General features: G+C 43.2%; 1 protein-coding gene across 5 annotated transcripts in view; it reads left to right on the plus strand.

The window, feature by feature from the left end:
* LOC137430060 (SH2B adapter protein 3) overlaps positions 1 to 23095 on the plus strand; it is a 98557-nt gene that overhangs the window by 68958 nt on the left and 6504 nt on the right. For 2 of the 5 annotated variants that reach the window (XM_068120571.2, XM_078780166.1), the window contains exons 2-7: positions 12407 to 13441; positions 14941 to 15090; positions 15266 to 15367; positions 16839 to 16930; positions 17148 to 17233; positions 22774 to 22917. In XM_068120571.2, coding sequence (XP_067976672.2) covers positions 12413 to 13441; positions 14941 to 15090; positions 15266 to 15367; positions 16839 to 16930; positions 17148 to 17233; positions 22774 to 22917 — 1603 coding nt within the window. In that variant the 5' untranslated portion in view covers positions 12407 to 12412. Of the gene's footprint in view, positions 1 to 10193; positions 10267 to 10783; positions 10943 to 12406; positions 13442 to 14940; positions 15091 to 15265; positions 15368 to 16838; positions 16931 to 17147; positions 17234 to 22773; positions 22918 to 23095 lie in introns of those variants that run through there. The other 3 variants (XM_068120572.2, XM_068120569.2, XM_078780167.1) reach the window with 3 other exon arrangements.

Below are 23095 nucleotides of genomic sequence, written 5' to 3' on the forward strand. Positions count from 1 at the left end.
CTGTGGATGGTCATTTTAAATGCTTTATGGTAGTGATGTTCAATTCTATATACCATTGTTAATGATTCTAGAATGTAATATTTAGCTCCTTTTAAATTATAAAATGTCTTGTGGGGTGGAGGGGGGGGGGGGGGGGGGAGTGAAGAGGGAGAGTTCTTGTGGCTCGTGGAGTTGAGTGCCACAGACCTGCGGCCTTCTGATTAGCTTAGTTGCCTACTGTTGTTTAGCGAGTAACAAATACCCAGCTTTATGGAGAAACCTTATGCCATCTGCCATCTTTTAAGTACCTCGTTGGTCTTTTCACTGTGGTCTGTTGTGATTCTTTTTTGGATACATCTTGAATTTTTTTTTCACCTTCTTGCTAGGATTTTGTATTTTTGGGGGAATTTGTGAGATTAATATCATAATGTTTTGGTCTCTGTTTCCATGACTATTCTGATGAGTGTCCTGAACTATGGACAACTCCCCCCCCAAGGTCGCAAAATAAAAAAGTGATCAGTCGTGTTGACATTAGTCTCAATAATTCTGATTGCAAGGCAGCTTGGGTTGTGCTGAAAATTCTCTGGAATAGGGTTATTGTTCTAAATCCTTCCTTTAAGAAAATTTAAACTCACCAATCTGAATCGAGTTTGTCGCTCACCATCCCCTGCACATGATCGATATCTTCTATCGCAGATTCACTCCATAACTCTCTCGGGCTAGGCTGTAGAAGAAACGTAACAGCAAATGGCTAAATGGCCCCGACCAAAATGGCTAAATCTTTAGTGTTTTGGTATCACTGCAAAGATGAATGTTGTTCATTGTTGTATCAGCGCCATGGTGTAATCAAGTATCTTTTTTAAAGAAGTTTACGACCTGATATGATCTTGAGACTTGCTTGATTTCTATTGAGTTTATTTAACATTCTTGTGTCGCCACATTGGAAAACACTTTTTTTTGAAACGCATATGCATTCTGGTTTTCATACCAGCAGTGATTCTTATTCTTATTCTTCTTTAATGGACCTAATTATCCCCATCTTCGACTGATAGGCATTCTGGATCAATTCTCTCTTGTACCGGCTGGCTGGGCCTGAAATTCAACGAGGATTTGTGATTTGTCGAGGGTGCTGCTGGAACTCGCCTAATCTTCATGAAAAATACCGCAGGTTCTTCAACATCCGACACCAAGTAGTGCTGCCGTATGGCTTAACCTCTCTGGTGGATGATGTATGTACATATTCATGTCTTGCCCTGTGTGCGAAACACAGGGCAAGATTCAAACCCTGGCGAGACGGCTCAAAGGCGAGAGTGCACTGTGCATACTCCTCAGCTTTCTTTCCAGCCCCTTTAAAAATATACATACAATGGTTTTATTTCTGCCAAATTGGGTTTGCGACATTGTGCTGCATGGTGAAGCATATCCTCCGAGAGAATGTTTTTCTATGATCGATTCGAGCATTTACGAGAGGTAGTATGAATGAGCACATCGTGTATTTCTTTGTTCAGAGTCCGCTTTTTATTGTTGAAGCATGTTTAGTCCTGATAGTATGGGAAGTGCTGGCAAATAAATTAAATAAAAAGGCAATAGCTCAGGTAGGGCAAAGTCAAATGATAAATCGAGCATACCTGCTTACTTGTTTACCATGTTTATGATGGACAAGAAGGTTCGTTGTTTTTCTTGCAACAAAAACAGCTGAAAACAGAGTTAGCACCTTGTAAAACAAATGTGTTGGTTATAAATGGATAACAATAATTGTTGAATTGACAAGCATTTTGAACAACGAGCAAGGCTTTGGAGGTATTCAAAATCGTCTTTTGAGCTGTCTATTTTGGGTTTGAATCTAGACCCAGCTATAAACCGTCATCATGTTGTTTTGAATGCGTGGCGAGGCATCGTTGCGTGCCACGTCTATCGGAATGACGTTCAGCCGGAGGACTCTTCTACCAGTAATAGTTGTTGATGGATGTTGTAGATCCCAGTGTATTTTGCAAAAAGGTGGCGAGTTATCCCTGACATCCTGAACCTGTTACTAATTTCTAACCTGACTCACTGTTGGGAGGCCAAAGAAAACCACCCATCATCACCTTTTCCCAGGATCTACTTATTAAAATACCAACATTGTCTAAACTCAAGAGTATGTATTTATGTATGTATGTATGGTAAATTTGATTGATCAACTTGGTTTATATTAGATACAAGCCTCTTTCTTCATTTTACCTCCGATTTTCCTTTGCTTTATTAGCCCCCGCTGGACTTGGTCCAAAACGGGTGCTTATGGATTTGGTATTGTCCGTCCGTCCATGCGTCTGCAACCATATCTTGGAGATGTATGGACTGATTTTGTTCATACTTGGCAAAAAGACAATACATGACGGTATACATATGTGCATCAATTTGTTTCACGATGCAATCAAGGATGGCCGACTGGCGGCCATTTTAGTTGTAAACTAGAGTGGCACTCTTCGACGTCACAACGTCGACCGATATGCCTCCCCCCACATTATTTTAATACTTGTACCAAGTTTGCTTTAAATCCATTCAGCTGTTCTCGAATTATCACATTTTTACCTGACATGACCTTTGACCTCAGCACCCCAAAATCTACTCGGTTAATCTTTACATCCTTGTACATATCTGCACCAAGTTTGAATTGGATTCTTTTAGCCGTTCTCAAGTTATAGACCTATTACAGACTTTGACCTTTGACCTCTTGACCCCAAAATTTTATCAGTTAATCTTTATATCATTATGCATGTGTGCACCAAGCTTTAATTTAAATCCCTTCAGCTGTTCACAAGTTATCACATTTTTATCTTACATGACCTCTGACCTTTGAAATATTGACCCCAAAATATAATCAGTTAATCTTTACATCATTATACATATCTGTACCAAGTTTGAATTGGATCCCTTTAGCCGTTCTCAAGTTATAGACCTATTACAGATTTTTACCTTTGACCTCTTGACCCCAAAATCTAATCAGTTAACCTTTACATCAATATGCATACCTGTACCAAGTTTGAATTAGATTACTTCAGCCATTCTCAGGTTATATACCTATTATGGACTTTGACCTTTGACCTTGGCCCCAAAAACCTAATCACTTGATCTTTACATCATTATACATACCTGTACCAAGTTTGAATTCGATCACTTCAGCCGTTCTCAAGTTATAGACCTATTACAGACTTTCACCTCTTGACCCCAAAATCTAATCTGTTCATGTTTACATCATTCTACATAAGTGTGCTAAATTTGGACAGAATCCCATCACTGGTTCACAAGTTATCGTGGTAACAGGATTTTCTCTAGCATGACCTCTCACCTTTGGCCTTTGACCTCGTGATCCCTAAATCTAATCAGTTCATCTTTACCTCATTGTACACACCTGCACCAAATTTGACTAACATACCGTCCGCAGTTCAAGTTATCGCGGTAACGAAAACCTATCGCGGACGGACGGATAACCTGAAAACATAATGCCTCATAACATAATGCCTGAAAACAGGTATATAAAAACCGATGTTGAACATGTCAACCATTTCTCAGATAAGTATTTGCCGATGTTGTTCAAACTTGGCGCACAGACAATGAATTATGGCTTAATATGCACATCATTTTTTTTCGAGATCAGATTCAACATGGCCGACTGGCGGCCATTTTGTTACTTAATGGTGTCTCCAACAATTTATTGGACATGAGTATGGTCCGATTTTGTTCAAATTTGGCACAAGCACAGTACCTGATGGCATACACCTCACTTTATTTTGCGATCTGATCAAGGATGGCCAACTGGTAGGCTGGAGGCCATTTTAGTTGTATAAAACCCCTATATTGAACACGTCATCAACCATTTCTCAGAAATGCATTTACCAGTTTTGTTCAATATGCACAATTTTTTTTTTTCGAGATTAGATTCAAGATGGCCGGCTGGCGGCCATTTTGTTACTTAAACGTATCCCCATCCATTTCTCGGAGAAGCATCGACCGATTTTCTTCAAACTTGGTACAAAGACGAGACATGGGAGTATACATATGCAGATTTGGTTTTGTCATCCAACCAAAGATGGCCGACTGACAGCCTTTAACTCCTTACAGCAAAATTACTAAAACCACGGTGAAGGCTATGACGTGACATTTTGTCGTTTCTTCTTGTTTTTCTTATTTTCTTTTTTGTTCTCTTCGTTGTTTTTCTCTCTTCTTCCACCCTCCCCCTCCCATTTTTTCCATACCCTTTCCCTCCATTGGGTAGCATTAGGACAGTTGCATCGAAAATGCCGCTCTTGGAATGAACATTCCGGCATAAGGAATGTGGCAGAGGGTTGTCTAAACAGCAAATGGCTTGGGATTTTGGCTGGAAAGGTTTAGGGGTGTTGTATGGAGGCTTTCTATGTGATCTGGCGGTTAAGGTTTTAGTAGTGGATTGATTTTGGACATTAAAAATACAATTTATGATGTGAATTTGTTCCCAAGTATTATTATAGCATCAGTGGGCTGCCAGGATAGCCTGGAGGTACACGCACACCCCTTTGAGCTCTCTCTCTAGCCTGGGTTTGAATCCCGATCCAGCTGTAAACTGTTGTCCTGATTCTTCACAGGCAGGTAACTCATCGCTCGTGTGTGCTGTTGCTCAGATGGACGTTGAACTGGGCGTCCCATCTGCTAGCATGAGTTGGTGGATGTTAAAAATCACATGGTATCCTTTGAGAAGAGTAGGCGACCTATCACCGGCACTCTGGCCAAATTACACATCATTGCCCGAATGCACAGGAGCACCACATCAGTGGCATAGCTGTTCCTCAGGAAAGGAACCGATGGGCTGATTTTAATTCCACTCCAATATGTATTTGCCAACAACATCACATTAGTATGCTTTTGCTCATACTTGAATCTTTACATTTTAAACTGGACAGAGGTGTGTAGGTGTGTGTGTGTGTGTGTGTGTGTGTGTGTGTGTGTGTGTGTGTGTGTGTGTGTGTCAGATAGATAGATAGATAGATAGATAGATAGATAATATAAACAAGAAGAAAAAGACTTAAAATGTCATGACCCCCGCCGTGGTTTTAGTAATTTTGCTGGACGGAGTTAAAGGCCATCATTCAGCCATCTTTGGTCGAATTACAAAAGAAAATCTTCTGCATATGAACGAACACTCATGTATTGTCTTTGTGGGAAATTTGAATAAAATCGGACCAAGCATGTCCGAGAAATTGTTGGAGACCCATTTAAGTAACTAAATGGCCACCAGTCAGCCATCTTGGATCTGTTCTCGAAGATAAATGATGTGAAAAGAAATTTTCGAGTCATTTATTATCTGAGTGCCAAGTTTGAACAACCTCGGCAAATGCATGTCCGAGAAATGGTTGCGGACGTGTTCAACATCGGTTTTTGTCCAACGAAAATGGCTGCCCGACGGCCATCTTTGATCGCATTGCAAAACAAAATGATGTACACATTTATACTGTCATGTATTGTCTTTGTGCCAAGTGTGAACAAAATTGGTCCAAAATATACCTATACCTGTATATCTGTATTTATGTGTGTCCATATATACCTGTATATATATATATATATATATATATACATATGTATACGTATATATATATATACACACACGACATAACAATAACAGCAAAGCTTTTTCTGCTGCCCTCTTCAAGGCGATTCACATTCACAGCAAAAGACCGGAAGAGGTGAGGGTGCATTTATAGCATGTCTATGTAACGGCGACACCGATTGGTTCATCAGTCATGACATCGTTAGTATTCTGAACGCCCATTGGTTGACTCAGTCACCACTATCCCTGGCTCCGATTGGCTGGAGCGCAGTTGTTAGCGATGACGCACCATTTGCATCATTACCTTGGAGGGAGGGGAGATGGGGTTCCCTCAAAGCCGAGGACTCCACATTTGCAGGCATACCATGGACAGCGGTCGGGGAAACACCTTTAATCTTTCCATGTTGAAAGAGAATGAGAGAATGTACGAATTCCATGTAATGGATGAAGGTTGCTTCTACCATATGTAGATGTAACGTACATTACATACGTACATGCCATACGCCTTGATTATATTTCTTTGTTGATGTCCTGCAGTCCATCCCATTTTCTTTCTTTCTTTGTAAAATTCCTTTATGCCCAAATACATCCACCCTTTGCGTGATAGAAAATGATGTTAATGTTGTGTGAAGTAATAAAGATTAAACAAACCGCCCATTACAATGAAATTCTGTGCTTGGCATAAATGCTATACAGTGCATTCAGAAAGTATTCAGACCTCTTCACTTTTTTCACATTTTGTTATGTTGCAGCCTTATGCTGAAATAGTTTAAATTCATTTTTTCCCTCATCAATCTACACTCAATACCCCATAATGACAAAGAGAAAACAGGATTTTAGAAAGTTTTGCAAATTTATTAAAAAGAAAAAACTGAAATATCACATTGACATAAGTATTCAGACCCTTAACTCAGTACTTAGTTGAAGCACCTTTGGCAGCGATTACAGCCTCGAGTCTTCTTGGGTATGACACAACAAGCTTTGCACACCTGGATTTGGGGATTTTCTGCCATTCTTCTCTGCAGATCCTCTCAAGCTCTGTCAGGTTGGATGGGGACCGTCGGTGGACAGCCATTTTCAGGTCTCTCCAGAGATGTTCGATTGGGTTCAAGTCGGGGCTCTGGCTGGGCCACTCAAGGACCTTCACAGAGTTGTCCCTAAGCCACTCCTGTGTTGTCTTGGCTGTGTGCTTAGGGTCATTGTCCTGTTGGAAGGTGAACCTTCGGCCCAGTCTGAGGTCCTGAGCGCTATGTTTCAGGTTTTCATTAAGGATATCTCTGTACTTTGCTCTGTTCATTGGTCCCTCAACCCTGACCAGTCCCCCAGTCCCTGTTGCTGAAAAACACCCCCACAGCATGATGCTGCCACCACCATGCTTCACCGTTGCGATGGTATTGGGCAGGTGATGAGTGGTGCCTGGTTTCCTCCATACATGACACTTAGAATTGAGGCCAAACAGTTCAATTTTGGTTTCATCCGACCACAGAATATTGTTTCTCACAGTCTGAGAGTCCTTTAGGTGCTTTTCACCCCCCCAGCTCAAATTGGGCTAAGGGGTATTGTCATCACGGGCATCGTCCGGGCGTCCGGGAGTCCGTCAACTTTTGGTTTCCGTCAATTTCAAGGAGAACCGCTTGTCCGATTAAATCCATTTTTTCAGTGTGTGGTGGGGTTGAGTAGAGGAAGGTTCCTTTCGAAAATGGGCGCACTGCGATTTTCAATATGGCCGTGTCTTTCAATAAGTGTCTTTCACTGAGGAGAGGCTTCCATCTGGCCACTCTGCCATAAAGCCCAGATCGGTAGAGTGTTACAGTGATGGTTGTCCTTCTGTAAGTTTCTCCCATCTCCACACAGGATCTCTGGAGCTCAGCCAGAGTGACCATCGGGTTCTTGGTCACATCTCTTACCAAGGCCCTTCTCCCCCGATTGCTCAGTTTGGCCGAGCGGCCAGCTCTAGGAAGAGTCCTGGTTGTTCCAAACTTCTTCCATTTAAGAATTACGGAGGCCACTGTGCTCTTGGGAACCTTCAATGCAGCAGAATTTTTTTTTTTTGTGGGCTTTCCCAGATCTGAGCCTCCACACAATCCTGTCTCTGAGCTCTGCCGGCAGTTCCTTCGACCTCATGGCTTGGTTTTTGCTCTGATATGCATTGTCAGTTGTGAGACCTTATATAGACAGGTGTGTGCCTTTCCAAATAATGTCCAATAAATTGAATTTACCACAGGTGGACTCCAATCAAGGTGTCGAAACATTTCAAAGATTATCAAGAGAAATGGGAGGCACCTGAGCTAAATTTCAAGCGTCATAGCAAAGGGTCTGAATACTTATGTCAATGTGATATTTCAGTTTTTTCTTTTTAAATAAATTTGCAAAACTTTCTAAAATCCTGTTTTATCTTTGTCATTATGGGGTATTGAGTGTAGATTGATGAGGGAAAAAATGAATTTATAAAACGATTTCAGCATAAGGCTGCAACATAACAAAATGTGAAAAAAGTGAAGGGGTCTGAATACTTTCTGAATGCACTGTATGTTTGAGGTTCCCCCATCTGTCTCGAGAACCAATTTTACACTTTGCAGGCAAACTTAATTTATCTGCTCAGCTGTTGATTTTAATTCTTGGGGAAAATGCCAGGGGCATAGAAAAGGCGCCTTTATATGTTATGTGCCATGTGGCAAACTATAGAAAAGAAGGGACATTCCATAGCTTGTAGAAAATGCCAAACAATAGAAAAGAAGGGACATTCAAAAAATCTCGTGTGCATGCTGTACTACCCTTGTGTTCTGAGGACGAACCAAGTAATACTCGAAAGGTTTATAAAAAAGGGGTGCCCCACATCTGGCAAATAAAATATATTTACTTCTTCATGCAGCTGTTTGAATCAAATTGGTGTCCCTTTATATGAATCTTTCAGGAGTAATTTTGTGTGTGTGTGTGTGTGTGTGTGTGTGTGTGTGTGTGTGTGTGTGTGTGTGTGTGTGTGTGTGTGTGTGTACAAAATCGAGGCTCGTGTAAGAGCTAACATTAATCACATAAAAATAAACTGACACATAAAACATAAGATAAAGGGAGCGGGAGAGTAGATGGGGAGAGAGAGGGAAGTACAACAGCAGAGAACAGAGATCTGTGAGAGGGAGAGGGCTTGGGGAGAGGGGGCATGGGAAAGGGGGGGGGGGGGGGTGGGAGTGGTAGAAAACACATGGACACTGCTAGGACTTCCAGGAAAGAAGTCTGTATTTCAAAGAAGTGGACCTGGGGTGAATTAACGGGGGTAGAAAAGACCAAGGTTTTGGATGGGGGAAGATAAGAGATGGTGGTGAACAGCTGTTTTAAAGACCTGGAGGGAGGAGTGGGATTGAAGAGAGTGAGGGAGTTTGTTCCAGAGGTGGGAGAAAAGAGGAATGAAAGAGTGAAGGTGAGCAGAGAGCCTTGATTTTGGTAGTTTAACCATGAGGGTTGCTGGCAGATCTTGTGCGACCTGTAGGAATATTTGGGGGACAGAGCACAAAAGAGCTGGGGGAGCAAGGCTGGAGAGGAGTCGGTAGAAGACAGAAAGACCACCAACCTGCCTGTGGTGAGAGAGTGAGTGAAAGGCCCTCAGAGTTAGCTTCATCGTGGGAGATTCCAATGATTCTGAAAGCTTTGGTTTCAGCAGCGTAAAGCTGAGCTAGGTGTGAGGCAGGAGCACCAGGCCAGAGGGGGGAACAGTATTCCATTGAGCTGTGGATGAAAGCCTTGTATGTGGTGAGGAGCTCAGGTGTGCCAAGGAAGGACTTCGCACGACGGAGGATGCCCAGTCGGCGACTGGCTTTGGAGGCCAGCTTGTAAATGTGGTTTTCCCAGGAAAGATCATGGCAGATAGTGAGACCCAAAAGCTTGAGTAACAGACCTTCTTGGAGAGGATTGTTGAGAAAGTAGATGGGAGGGTTGTACAGTAGGTCTTTTCGGAGAGACATCGTGAGAGTGTGAGATTTGTCAGGATTGAAAGACATGTTCCACTTGTTTGCCCAGTCTGTGATTTCGTCCAGGTCTGCAGAGAGTGAGGAGGCTGCAGACTGCCGATCTGAGGGATGAGGAATGGAGCGGCAGAGAGTAGATTCATCAGCAAAGAGATAGAGAGGATTTTCCAGAGAGTCGGAGAGATCATTGATGAAGACCAGAAAAAGCACAGGGCCCAGAACACTGCCTTGGGGAACTCCAGCCTGAACAGGAAGGGGAGATGACGAGAAACCCATTCAGGGCCACACGTTGACTACTCCGTGGTTCCTCCTGAGAACACAAGCGTAGTCCAGCATGCACAATATTTTTTGAATGTCCCTTGTTTTCTTTTGTTTGGCATTTTCTACAAGCTTATGGAATGTCCCTTCTTTTATAGAGTTTGCCACATGGCACATACCATACAAAGGGGCCTTTTTATGCCCCTGGCATTTCCCCCCAATAATTATGTATAATTGTGTTATAAGACCATGATAACAGAAAGCAAATATATGTAATTTTTTTTTTTCTTCGATTAATTGAAGATCAAAACGTTTTCACCTGCATGTGCTGCACATCAAAATGTAGGAAAGTATCTCCGTCAAGTATAACATTTTACAATCGCATGCAACGTAGAAAAATCAAAACTAACCATTGTGTCCCTCCTCGCGTGATGCAGGAAATGCCGTATGGCTAATGTGGAGGCTGAACTCTCGAACCCGCCTCCTTCCTAAAAGTCCTGGAGGCACCTTGTTAAGTCACTGTGATGTTTGCTCTCCCTCCATCACCTCAAATAGCTTCACAGCTGAGTCCACTTGAGACGAGGCTGAATATTTTCACTCTGTGTTTGCTTCCAAAGCTCATGCACCCAACCCATCCCTCACTTCCGCCTTACCCCGGCCTCTCATGCCCACTGCCTTTTGGACACCGATTTTTCGCTTGAGAAGGTTGAGAAATTGCTCATTATTATCATTGACTCTGCCATGACAATGAGATGATTGGCATCAGTGGCAATGTTATCTAATGCTGCCCTTGGAAGCTTCTCCTTTGCATTTGGCTGCCTCCCATTTGCTTGGAAGACTGCAAACGTAACTACTATATGCAACTGGAGAGTTCAAAGAACACAATTCACCATGCATTGCTTTGTATATACTTCAATCTTAACAAAATAATATTTTAAAGATCGTTTTAAAAAAATCCAGAAGTTTAGTGCTACTGAAGCAGTCTTGTACACTGTAATAAGATGATGTTGCGTTGCGGTTTAGGAGATGGAGGCTTTATTGATCACCGCAGAACGCAACGTCAATTGGCATCATACAAAGCAATAACTGCAGCCTCTTCTTCACCACGATACTGCATCCTCTTGCATGCCATGCTCTCTCATGCTATATATCGATATATAGCATGGTTCTTGGAAGTATTGTGAAGGTGATTTAAGTTATACTGTGTTCAAGTATATAATTCAGTTTGAGTAAAGGTTTAAAGGCTCATAAATAAATAAATTATAGGTTTCACCCAACGTTTATTACATCACCCTATATCCAACATGTTATATTAGTTATTCGTGCCTGTCTTATGTGTCCATTATAAACGTCCTTAAAATATAAGTTTCCTGTTTGGAATGATTTTCAATTCTCTTTCACTGCCAGTCATGCAGACGGAGCAAAAATATATATTTTTCACTCTCTAAGCATGCACGATTGGGACAAATTCAGAGCCAAAGTAAAATACTGTAAAACAGCAAACTTGTCTTCCTATTCATGTTCCGATTTGTGTTCAAAATATAACATTCAATTTAAATAAGCTGTTCCTCAATCATGAACTTTCAAGATGGACAGATGGACAGATATGAACCAATTTTGTAACCTCGCTTTTTGCTTTGCTTCGCATGCGTGGGGTAATTTACTGCCCTGACCAACGGGGGCACACACTCCATCAGCAACAGTCGTGCCCCTGCGAGAACTGATGCTAACCCGCAACCATGTGCTGCATATGGGCGATGACTGTTTCCTTCCCTCTCCTTTCTTCCTGTTGGGTGCATTCCCTTGCTTGTTGCATGTGCATTTTGCACCCCTTTGTCATTGTTGGTGCTGCATTGCCTTTCTACCATTACCTCGCTCTTCCGTGAGCTGAAATCTCTCATTCATCTCTCATTATCATAGATATGACTAAGTTGCAGTCTAATTTACCATATTCCTTTGAATCGTTTTCTTACTCATGTTTAGCATCTAAAAATCCCAAATCTCTCGATTTAAAGTTTTGTAAAATTTGCAGAATTTGACATAATATTTGGTTGGGCAACAGTTGGGCCCAACCAGCAACGGGATAAATGAACACAGAGAGAGAAAGAGAAAGAGAAAGACACTGTGCATGCATCCCACAACCATATCTCGGAGATGTATGACCACTTTTGTTCAAACTTGGCACACAGATAATGAATTATGGGTTACATATGCATGTCATTTTCTTTTGGGATCAGATCCAAGATGGCCGACTGGCGGCCATTTTGTTACTTAAAGGTGTCATCAACCATTTATTGACATGCACCGATTTTGTTCAAATTTTGCACAAAAGCAATAAAAGAAGGTATACATATGCAGATTTTGTTTTGTAATCCAACCAAAGATGGCTGACTGGCGGTCTTTAACTCCATACAGCAAAATTACTAAAACCACGGGGGCTATGACATTTTATGTCTTTTTCTTCTTGTTATTATTGTTTTAAAAGTTTTAATCATTTTGGTTTACATTCCATTTCTTTTCTGTACTATCGTGATCCAATTGATCATGCTGCAACTTAATTAAATTGCTTTGTGAACATGGAAGTTTAAATGCTGTGGTGTTTTGTACATCAATTATGACTTCTTTTTTCTTCTTTTTTTTTAACATTCAGTGCCCAATGGTGCAAGAAGCAACCATGAATGGCAGCCCGGAAGAAAACACCACAAATCGCATCTGCCCAGTGACTCCACCATCTGCAACGCTTGCGCCACCCTTTAACCCCATCTCCACACCTTTGCGGCCTGAACCTGCTCCACCTGCCCAGCTCCTTTATTCACCACCTCCTCGCCAACCAACCGGAGGTGATGACAAGCCCAACTGGAGTGCGGGGGATAGTGTGGCGTGGCGACTATTCTGTGAAAGGCATGCTCGCTCAGCTGCTTCCAACTTTGCTCGACAAGTGTGTGATTTTGCTGAAAGAGAGCTGCCAAGGCAGGGTCCTGGTGTGAAAGGACAGCCTGTTGGCCCAATAGCGCAGCTGTCTCTTTCCAATCAATTTACGCAGGCCTTCCTTCGGCACTTCACTCATGAACTTGGTCATGCCAGAAGCTTACAATGTCGCAACAATAGTGATGGCAATGAAGACTTTGCCAATGTTGGTAGAAACTCTGTAGCATCACCGAATGCCCCTGTCGAGTCCGACATGAGTCCCTGGAGTGGAGGGATGCATACTTTGGAGTGGGACATGTACGCTCCTTTTGGGAAAGTGATGCACGAACGCACTGTTCGTCCTGTTTCAGCTGATTTCACAACATGTGTGGCAGAGAGGCCACCACTTGCCAGATTAACCAATCTCTGTCCCCGTTCTCGTACTGTCCCGAAAGCCCACAGCACTGATGATGTGCTTGATGTGAGACCAGAGATAACCAAAGCTGGTACAACAGTGGTGCGAAGTAGACAAGAAGGACACAGGTTACTCAAGCGTTTTTCGCTTCGCAATGTGGGTCGCAGCATGCGAGGCCTGCTTCGTCGGAAAAGTTCCTCCGATTCCCTGGGAAGTGGAGTGACTGGCACTGGTGGGAATGGGGCTAGCAGTATTGGAGAGCGAACGAGTTCTGACTCTTGGAGTCGCAGATTTGAGCAGCTGCAGCTCACTGGTCGCTCTCATTCGGTAGACCTGCAACTGCCGATGTTGCCTGGAGCAGAGGTAAGCAATGTAGCGGACAGATAACGTGTTTATACGTTTAGTTCAAGGTTGACATGGACTTTTTATTATAGAAAATCAAACCGAACAAAGAGGTTGATGACATTTCACCTGTCTCGAGGTATTCCCTTGCTACAATGTTTGCACTCGTCCCACTGATATTATAGCACCTTCAGCATTAAGCCTGATGTTGGCTGAATGGTTAAGGTGGCTACTAACCTTTCAGAATTTCAAGTGAGAGTGAATGATTGTTTTCACAATTCCAACACTGACATCCAAATCTTTCTGAATTTCATGTAATCTGACGTGTCAAATTGGTTGTTGAACATGTTTTTACGGCAATTGGTTGCATGCGAGAATGCTCAAGATCGCTCACCATTTAACGGCAATTTTATTTTTAACCTCTCACTATTTAAACACACCACCACGTTAAAGCTGTGGATCACCAAATTGTGCAGTTAGTCTCCTCTATCTTAAACCTGGTTTGATGTTCTTCTTCACAAGGAACTTGATGATGCAGGTTCTTTCCACACTAAACATTATTATGTTGGCCACCTTCTTCGGTTTACCCAGAATTATTTGACTGGAATTGATGTCACTTCCTGATGTGTCAGGGTTGACAATATTTTTATTCAAAACTTCAGCATTGAAATTCTTTTTTTTACTTGGTCTACAATAAGCGCTCCTTGTCATCGTAACAAGAAAAAAATCATCGTTATGCAGAGACAGGTTATGGTAAAGTAAAAACATAGGGGCAATACCCCTGGTGCTCACCTGGTAGAATAAACAGTATACTGCACCAACTAAGTGTATTTAAAATCAATTTCAATGCTTGCTGGAAGACAGGGCAGCATGTAGAATCATACTAACATAATCATAAGACTTTAAACAAAGAAAAAACAAAACCTATTTTGCAGGGCAACCCCTCCTCCCCTAACCCCATATACCTCCTCATACCCCAATTTTTCTAATGCCTTGAAGAAACATTGGTACATCATGGTTGTGGTGAAGTTTCATCGAAATTGCGTTTGTAGTTTCTGAAAAGAAAGCAAATACCTATTTTGAGGGAACCCCCCACCCCCCTTAAGGGACAGATTTTTTTTTAATGCCGTGAACATACTTTGTACATCACGGGTGGTGAAGGTTGTGGTCACGTTTCATCGAAATAGTGTGTGTAGTTTCAGAGGAAAAAGCAATTTCCTATTTTGGGGAGTCAAACCTGGATCCACTTTGACCCCTCTAAACCCTCTTAGACCCCGATTTTTATTTATTTATTCCGTGAACAAGCCTTAGTCACAACACGACAAATATAATTTGTGCCAAATTTGGTCGCAATCCCATCAGCGGTTTCAGAGAAGACGTTTCAAGTGTTTACGGACTGACTGACGGAAGGACGGACTGATGGACTGACAACGCACCATTGCATAAGCTCCCCTGAACTTCGTTCCAGGTGAGCTAATAATATGTATGGCTTTTAAGAGATTTACATGTTATGTTTCTAGCAGGCAGATTGTGTGGTGTTCGAGAGCACTGTGAATTTGGCCAGAGCAGACAAAGCGAGTTCTCCCAGCCGTCTATACTGGCAGCGCCATATTGCTGCGTTGCGCAGAAATGGACAATCCTTCTGTCTGGACTTCCATGAACCAGCAAAGGTGCCTTGTCCTTGTTTTATTTATTTATTTATTTTTCAAAAATTTACCTCCATTTTGGGTGTTTGATCAAACATCATCCACAGCCTGGTACATGTTTGGTTTTTCCAAGACATGGCGTGGCCTGCTTTATAACCATAGGTTGAGAGAGAATGTGAGTCATGTGTGCTCTTTGCAGGCTGGGTATCCTAAACTGAGCATTCCATGTGAGACGGTGACTGAAGTGAGACAGGCAACAGTAACAGAACTTCCTGAACACACTCGTGCTGTTGTGTTGAAGGTAAGCACTTTTTGGTGAATTACGAGGAAGTGGCATTTTGCTCTCTGCCACCTTGCTTTTCCATGAGCATAGACTTTGTACACCGAAAATCCCCTTGAATCCGTCAAAACAATGAATGGGAAGTAACCATGACTACCCTCTCATGCAATTTATGAGTAAACATCACTTGCCCTCCAGAAAATAGCACAAACAGCACTCCCCCTCCCCTAACTCCCCCTTGTGTGCTCTCTCTCTCTCTCTCTCTCTCTCTCTCACTCTCACTCTCACTCTCACTCTCACTCTCACTACCACTCTCTCACTACCACTCTCTCACTACCACTCTCACTACCACTCTCTCTCACTATCACTCTCTCTCTCTACCACTCTCTCTCTACCACTCTCTCTCTACCACTCTCTCTCTACCACTCTCTCTCTACCACTCTCTCTCTACCACTCTCTCTCTCTACCACTCTCTCTACCACTCTCTCTACCACTCTCTCTCTACCACTCTCTCTCTACCACTCTCTCTCTCTCTACCACTCTCTCTCTCTACCACTCTCTCTCTCTACCACTCTCTCTCTACCACTCTCTCTCTACCACTCTCTCTCTCTACCACTCTCTCTCTACCACTCTCTCTCTACCTCTCTCTCTCTACCACTCTCTCTCTACCACTCTCTCTCTACCACTCTCTCTCTACCACTCTCTCGCTACCACTCTCTCGCTACCACTCTATCGCTATCACTCTCTCGCTACCACTCTCTCTCTACCACTCTCTCTCTACCACTCTCTCTCTACCACTCTCTCTCTACCACTCTCTCTCTCTCTACCACTCTCTCTCTACCACTCTCTCTCTCTACCACTCTCTCTCTACCACTCTCTCTCTCTCTACCACTCTCTCTCTCTACCACTCTCTCTCTCTACCACTCTCTCTCTCTACCACTCTCTCACTACCACTCTCTCTCTACCACTCTCTCTCTACCACTCTCTCTCTACCTCTCTCTCTCTACCACTCTCTCTCTACCTCTCTCTCTCTACCACTCTCTCTCTACCTCTCTCTCTCTACCACTCTCTCTCTACCACTCTCTCTCTACCACACTCTCTCTACCTCTCTCTCTCTACCTCTCTCTCTCTCTACCTCTCTCTCTCTCTACCTCTCTCTCTCTACCTCTCTCTCTCTACCTCTCTCTCTCTACCTCTCTCTCTCTACCACTCTCTCTCTACCTCTCTCTCTCTACCTCTCTCTCTCTCTACCTCTCTCTCTCTACCTCTCTCTCTCTACCTCTCTCTCACTACCACCCTCTCTCTACCTCTCTCTCTCTCTACCTCTCTCTCTCTACCTCTCTCTCTCTACCTCTCTCTCTCTACCCCTCTCTCTCTACCACTCTCTCTCTACCACTCTCTCTCTACCACTTTCTCTCTACCTCTCTCTCTCTACCTCTCTCTCTCTACCTCTCTCTCTCTACCTCTCTCTCTCTCTCTCCCTACCATCTAGGTAACAGACTCCATTGAGTACATAATGGAAGCTGCTGATCCAGCACAAGGATTGACTTGGTTGGAGAAACTTTTGGACGCCACCAGACTTGGGTGAGACAACAACAACAACATGCATTTTAAAGGCCATTTTCCTTGCTAGAGCGGGGGTTAGCCTAGAGAATTAGGTGAGATTGGGTGAGATTAAGACATTAATTGGGTGAGAGAATTAGCCAATAAAAATTTGACTGTACAGGACAACAAGTGAGAGGCAGATGTTAAGGAAGCTTTTGTTCATTTCATTTTGCTCCATCTCACCGTCCCTTTTTAGTGTGTACGAAGATCGGGATAGAAGCTGGCGAGATGATGGAATGTCCAACCAAGACTTCATGATGTCTGCAGGCACTCCAGGACTGGGTATGTTCAGTGATTGCTTAGACGCAGTTGGAGCAGGCAAGTTGCTATTTTTAATGAATCCAAAATCCACATCCCTAATGAAGATACCAGCCAGTCTGCATCAAAAGAAGATGGGGCTTCGCAATTGCGTGCATGCGTCTGTCCACCAAGGGCATAACTTTTTTTTTTACCATTTGAGCACATGTCAAACTTTTCAACAAACCCTTTTTATGACAAGTTGAAGAAGACTAATAACTGGGTCAAAATGTCAAAGGGAAAGGTCACAGTAAGTAGAAATAAGCCTTGTAAGCTCTCCTGCTTCCGTGCAGTGCGAGATGGCCGGGTTTTGTAATTACTTCTGTGCTTCTTTATTTACAATTTGAGTTTCAGTGTGTGTTTGTCTCTCTAGGCCTTACCTTTTTTTCAGTTTGAGCTTTTAATCATCAAATTTTCAACAAATCCTTTTATGAGAATCTATATATAATGGAGCAAGTGTTTGTATTGTTGCGGATCTCAACGTCGGCCCCTTTTCCCCTTAAGAATGGGGGATTAATCCCCTTGTTGGTGACTGACCGACGTGATTCCTGAAGCTGCCCAGCTCCCTCCAGGGAGGCAGGTGAGCAACCTCGTTCGAGACCGTGGACAAGATGTTAATTGCCGAGCGGATGGCAGCCCGCGGCTCGAACCATGAACAGAAACTAGACCCGATTCTAAACGTTGGCCAAATCGTGCCACAGGTATCCAATGGGGAAATCACTAAGACGATCGGATGTGAGGAAACCAGAAGGTAAGGAAGAACAAATATAATTTATTACTACTAATTATGTACAAGTCAAAAGAAACCAAGGAGGAGGAAAGAAACGAAAAGAATTTACAGAAGAAGACGACACTGCAACACTAGCTTACCGATACAAACTTACTTATACCCCAGGACAAGACACACAAAACAGATGACAATCAGACTTACACGAATGGGGAATGAAGGCAGGAACGAATGGCTGGAAGGGGTGGAAGGTTCAGCTGGAGCAGGAGAATGGTCGGGCCGGGAGTGAGCAGCCGCCGCCCCTCCTTAGGCGTGTTCGCACGGCGGCGTCGCTTTGTAGCCGCTGTCGACGCTCAAAGCTGCGGTGGTCAAAACTGCGGTTGGTTCAGCTCCGGTTGGTTCAGCTCCGGTTGGTTCAAAGCTGCGGTGGACTCCGGTGGAATGCTCACTCATTTGCTGCTGCTCACTCAACTCTCCTCTTTGACGCATCTCGCAGTGGGGGCTTATGCAACGGGTTTTATAGGCCACACCCTCGAATCTTTGCGAACCTCTTGATCGTTCTCCCTCCGCCCTCTCCAAATCCACTCATTATTGGGTTGGTTGATCGGGGCTGGCTGACTCCTCCTCCTGATGACGATGGGTGGGCCACGCCCTTCTTCCCCGAGTTAGAACACATGGCAATGGCGGCGATGCAGTTGGCAATAGAGGCTTTGAGGGAATTGAAAGGGGATCTATCTTATTTCAATTCGGTGCAATGCAGAGTCAACTAATGGGAAACACAGCCTTAAACTAATACACATAATAAGGAAATAACTATTTAGAAGGGTATATGGTGGCCTACGTGCATGTATATGGACTAGCTAAGAGGACGACCTTTGACCTTTACACTACAGACGTATTTACAAGGAATCATTGCATTTTACAGAGGGTGATATTTACAACAATTACACAGGATTCTCAAATCCGCAACAGTATGTACAATCGTGGCCAAAAATATTGGCACCCTTGCACTTTTTTCAAAGAATGCACCATTTCTTCCAGAAAATTGCTAAAATTAAAAATTCTTTTGGTGTCCACATATGTATTTCATTGGTTTGCAGTGGAACAAAACAAAAAAATCAGAAAAATTACTAAATCTTAGCTTATTCCTTCGCACAGAAATCTTAGCTCTTAGCACAGAAATCCTAAAATGGCCCGGACAATATTATTGGCACCTTTTAGAAGTTGTTAGAAATAATTAGATTTCAATTATGTGATTCTCCTTTACTTTGGAATTGAACTCACCTGTGGTGAGTTGCAGGTGCCTGCGATATAAAAATCACTCATTCAACCAGTTTGAATGGAGAAAAGGAGTCATTCGGCTGTTTTGTGTCACTGTGTGTACCGTAATGAGCGTGGAGAAAAGAAAGAAAACCAGAGAATTGTCTGAGGAGGTCAGACACAACATTGTAGCCAAGCATTGACAATCTCAAGGCTACACGTCCATCTCCAGAGATCTTGATGTTCCTGTGTTCACCATACGCAATGTTATCAGGAAGTTTAAGGCCCATGGCACTGTAGCCAACCTCCCTGGATGTGGCAACAAGAGAAAAATTGATCGAAGATTGCAGCGAAGGATTGTTCGAATGGTAGAGAAAGCACCTCTATCAACTGCCAAACAGATTCAAGCTGTCCTTCAGACACAAGGTACGACAGTTTCAGCTCGCACCATCCGTCACCAACTCAATGAAAGGGGGTTCTATGGTAGGAGGCCCAGAAGGACCCCACTGCTGAGAGAGAGACATAAGAAAGCCTGACTGGAGTTTGCCAAAACACACCTGAACAAGCCAAAATCCTTCTGGGAGAATGTCCTGTGGACAGATGAGACCAAATTGGAGCCTTTTGGTAAAGTACATCATCTCTATGTTTACAGAAAACAAAATGAAGCCTTCAAAGAAAAGAACACCTTCCCTACAGTTAAACATGGAGGAGGTTCAGTGATCTTTTGGGGTTGCTGTGCTGCCTCTGGCACTGAGTGCCTTGAATGTGTGCATGGCATCATGAAATCAGGAGATCACCAAGGCATTTTGGAGTGCAATGTTCAACCCAGTGTCAGAAAGCTGGGCCTCCGTCGAAGGTCATGGGTCTTACAGCAGGACAGTGACCCCAAACACACTTCAAAAAGCACCTAGGGATGGTTCAAGACAAAACGCTGGACTGTTCTGAAGTGGCCAGCAATGAGTCCAGATCTAAATCCCATTGAACACCAGTGGGGAGATCTGAAAACAGCAGTTGGGAGAAGGCACCCTTCAAATCTGGGAGAACTGGAGTAGTTTACACAAGAAGAGTGGGCCAATCTGCCAGTAGAGAGGTGTAGGAAGCTCATTCATGGCAATAGGAAGTGCTTGATTGCAGTTAGTTTGTCCAAAGGCTGTGCTACCAAATATTAAGTCTAGGGTGTCAATAATTTTGTCAATGGCATTTCTTTTTATTTTCTGATTTTAAAGGATATATTAAGTTCTGAATCAAAAACAAAGGTTCTATAATATTAACAGTGAAAAAAAGAATTGTGGAGACCAAATACTTTTGTCAATTTCAACTTATTTTTCAAGAAAATTGTGAGTTCTTTGAAAAAAGTGCAAGGGTGCCAATATTTTCGGCCACGACTGTATGTATGTCCCTCTATACCCATTTGTTGGACAGCTGACCCGACGCCACATTCAATTAACTGTAACCTCAAAGAAATCACATGTCCACCACTTTGTTAAGCCTAAGACAGCTTCAGAAGTGTCATATTCACAATCGCCATGTCTTCCCGATAAGTTTTCTGTTCGGTTTATAAACAACTTAAGCGACTGTTAAAAGGATCATCAAATGTCGAAAGGTTGGAGCCGATAGGCATCATGGGTCTTGGGAAGGCGACAGTACTCATCTGTTACGTGCTCCTTCCCGACCCCCTGGTCACGGTGTACCCCCGAGCCCCGAGAGGAGTCACGGCAGAAAAATGTGTTATTCTGTATGTCAAAGATCAATGGTGAAGCCGCACCAATTGTTACTCTCACAAACAAATATTGTATTAAGATCACACAAGAATAACAGCAGAACAATAATAGTAATCAAAAGTACAATCAATATATATCCTATGATGGTACCATCAGTTTCGTAATATATAACTCACTGTGCTCCAAGTGAGTGAAACAAGAACATTCCCAATGTCTCTTTCCCGACCTCAAACCCAAAGTTGATTCGCTCCAGCGATCGTCAGAACGATGTCCAATCGAGACCAGAATCCCGTTGGGTTGGCAAGTACAGTCACACAGCCAAAGCTGCACAAAGGCGCCCTCAAGGCGACCGGGAAATCCAAAGGCGCCCTCCAGGCGACTGGGAAATCACACCCTCGGGTATGGACGTTTCACTGCTCACAGTCGGCGACACGAAGATTTTCCTTCAGAATCCGCCTTGCACACACCCACACCAGATACGTCTGAAAGCGGTGAAAACAGCTGACGAAGCAAAGAAACCTTGCACGACGCGCAAAGCGCGCGAGTCAAAATGGCCGACGGCCCGTTCTCGAGACGTGACGGCCCGACGATAACTCTCCTCGGAATCCACCGCCGAAAACCTGATACGCAGGTTGATCGGTCACAGCGATGACAACTCTGTCGCAGGAATCCCTTTCCCGGGAAACCCGAAAGTTCGCTAGTGACTCCCGTTCGACAACGTTCGCTTCAGAAATCGGAGCAGCTCGGCTTTCTTGTCGAACTCACTCGCCCCGGCTTCTTTTTCTCCTCCTCTTCTTTGTCGTCCGGTTCCGGTTTCATTTAAAACTAACTTTTTCACCTTTTGAAAACAGTTCGTAAACAATAAACTTTTTGACAACAATAATAGTACATGCAATCGAAAATGTTTACAGTGGATGAAAACCACCACAACGGAAGTGACGAATCCGTAACATCATCGGCCAGAGGCTTCAGACATTAGGTTAAGGCCTTCGGTGTCGGCCTATGGGACAGTACAATTGGAATTATCTGAGTTGTATAACCACGATGTATTACATATGCATACAAGCAGTACGCATGTTTTTGTTTCTTGAACGTAACCTGAGTTATTTATTATTTTCGGGAGCAATTGAGGCAGCAGTCTGTGCGTATGCACCACCCAAATAAAGGGATGTGTTTGAGGAACATGTTGCACGCTTGAAACAAGATTGCACATTGGGTAGGTACTCTGTTAGTATTAAAAAAAAAAAAAAAACACCTTCAGAGGCCATTTTTCCCCGCAAAGCGGGGGTTGGCCTTTTTCGGGGACCGTGGTTGTTGTTGTTTTTTGGTCCCCTTTTTGAGGCAATGTTTTACGGCCAGATGCCCTTCCTGACGCCAACCGTTTTTGTCGCCTTTTTACAAGCAGGGAATTACCAGTGAACTGGTACTCAATTAGCCGACCTCGGAAGGATGACAGGCTGAGTCAACCCCCCTGGCGTTAATTCAGCAATCGACCGGGATTCGAACCCAGGATTCTTGGATCCTAAGCTGGCACCCTAGCCGCTAGCCCAACACCAGTTTTAGTATGAAGTGTTAGTGTTTGTTTGTTTGTGTTTTAGTGTTAGTATGAAGAATGATAATTAATAAAATTTACTACCTTGTTTTTTTTTCGTTTTTTTTAGCTGCTGTTTTCGTAAAGGTTAGTTTGAGTACAAATCAGTCTCAGACGGCCTTTGCATTTTGAGATGCTTTCGAGTTTTGAATGTGTCCCTGTTTTAATCTCGACTACACTACAGGTTCTGTTCTTCTCTACCATTAAAGACTTCCATTGTGTTTAGGTGATCCTGAGAGTTTGGCAAATCTTCCTCCGCTACCTGATTCATTTGGATCCTCCGAGCTCCTTCCACCTCTTACAAGCCTTGGAGATAACCTTTCCAGCAGAACAAGACCATTTCAGTTGCCTGTGGATGCAACAACTGGTGGTACATTTTTATGACAACACAATGTTAAAAGTCTAAAATACTTTAACCGGTGACTAATGGTTAGAGCAAGGGCATTTTCAATAAGCATCAACTTTCAGCATTTGTTGGAAAATTATTTGCATATTATTATTATTATTTTTTACAAAATATAATGCTCACAACGTGTGGCCAGTCTATG

This window comes from Myxine glutinosa, chromosome 6, assembly GCF_964187855.1.
Source record: "Myxine glutinosa chromosome 6, kmMyxGlut1.1, whole genome shotgun sequence".
Lineage (NCBI taxonomy): Eukaryota > Metazoa > Chordata > Myxini > Myxiniformes > Myxinidae > Myxine > Myxine glutinosa.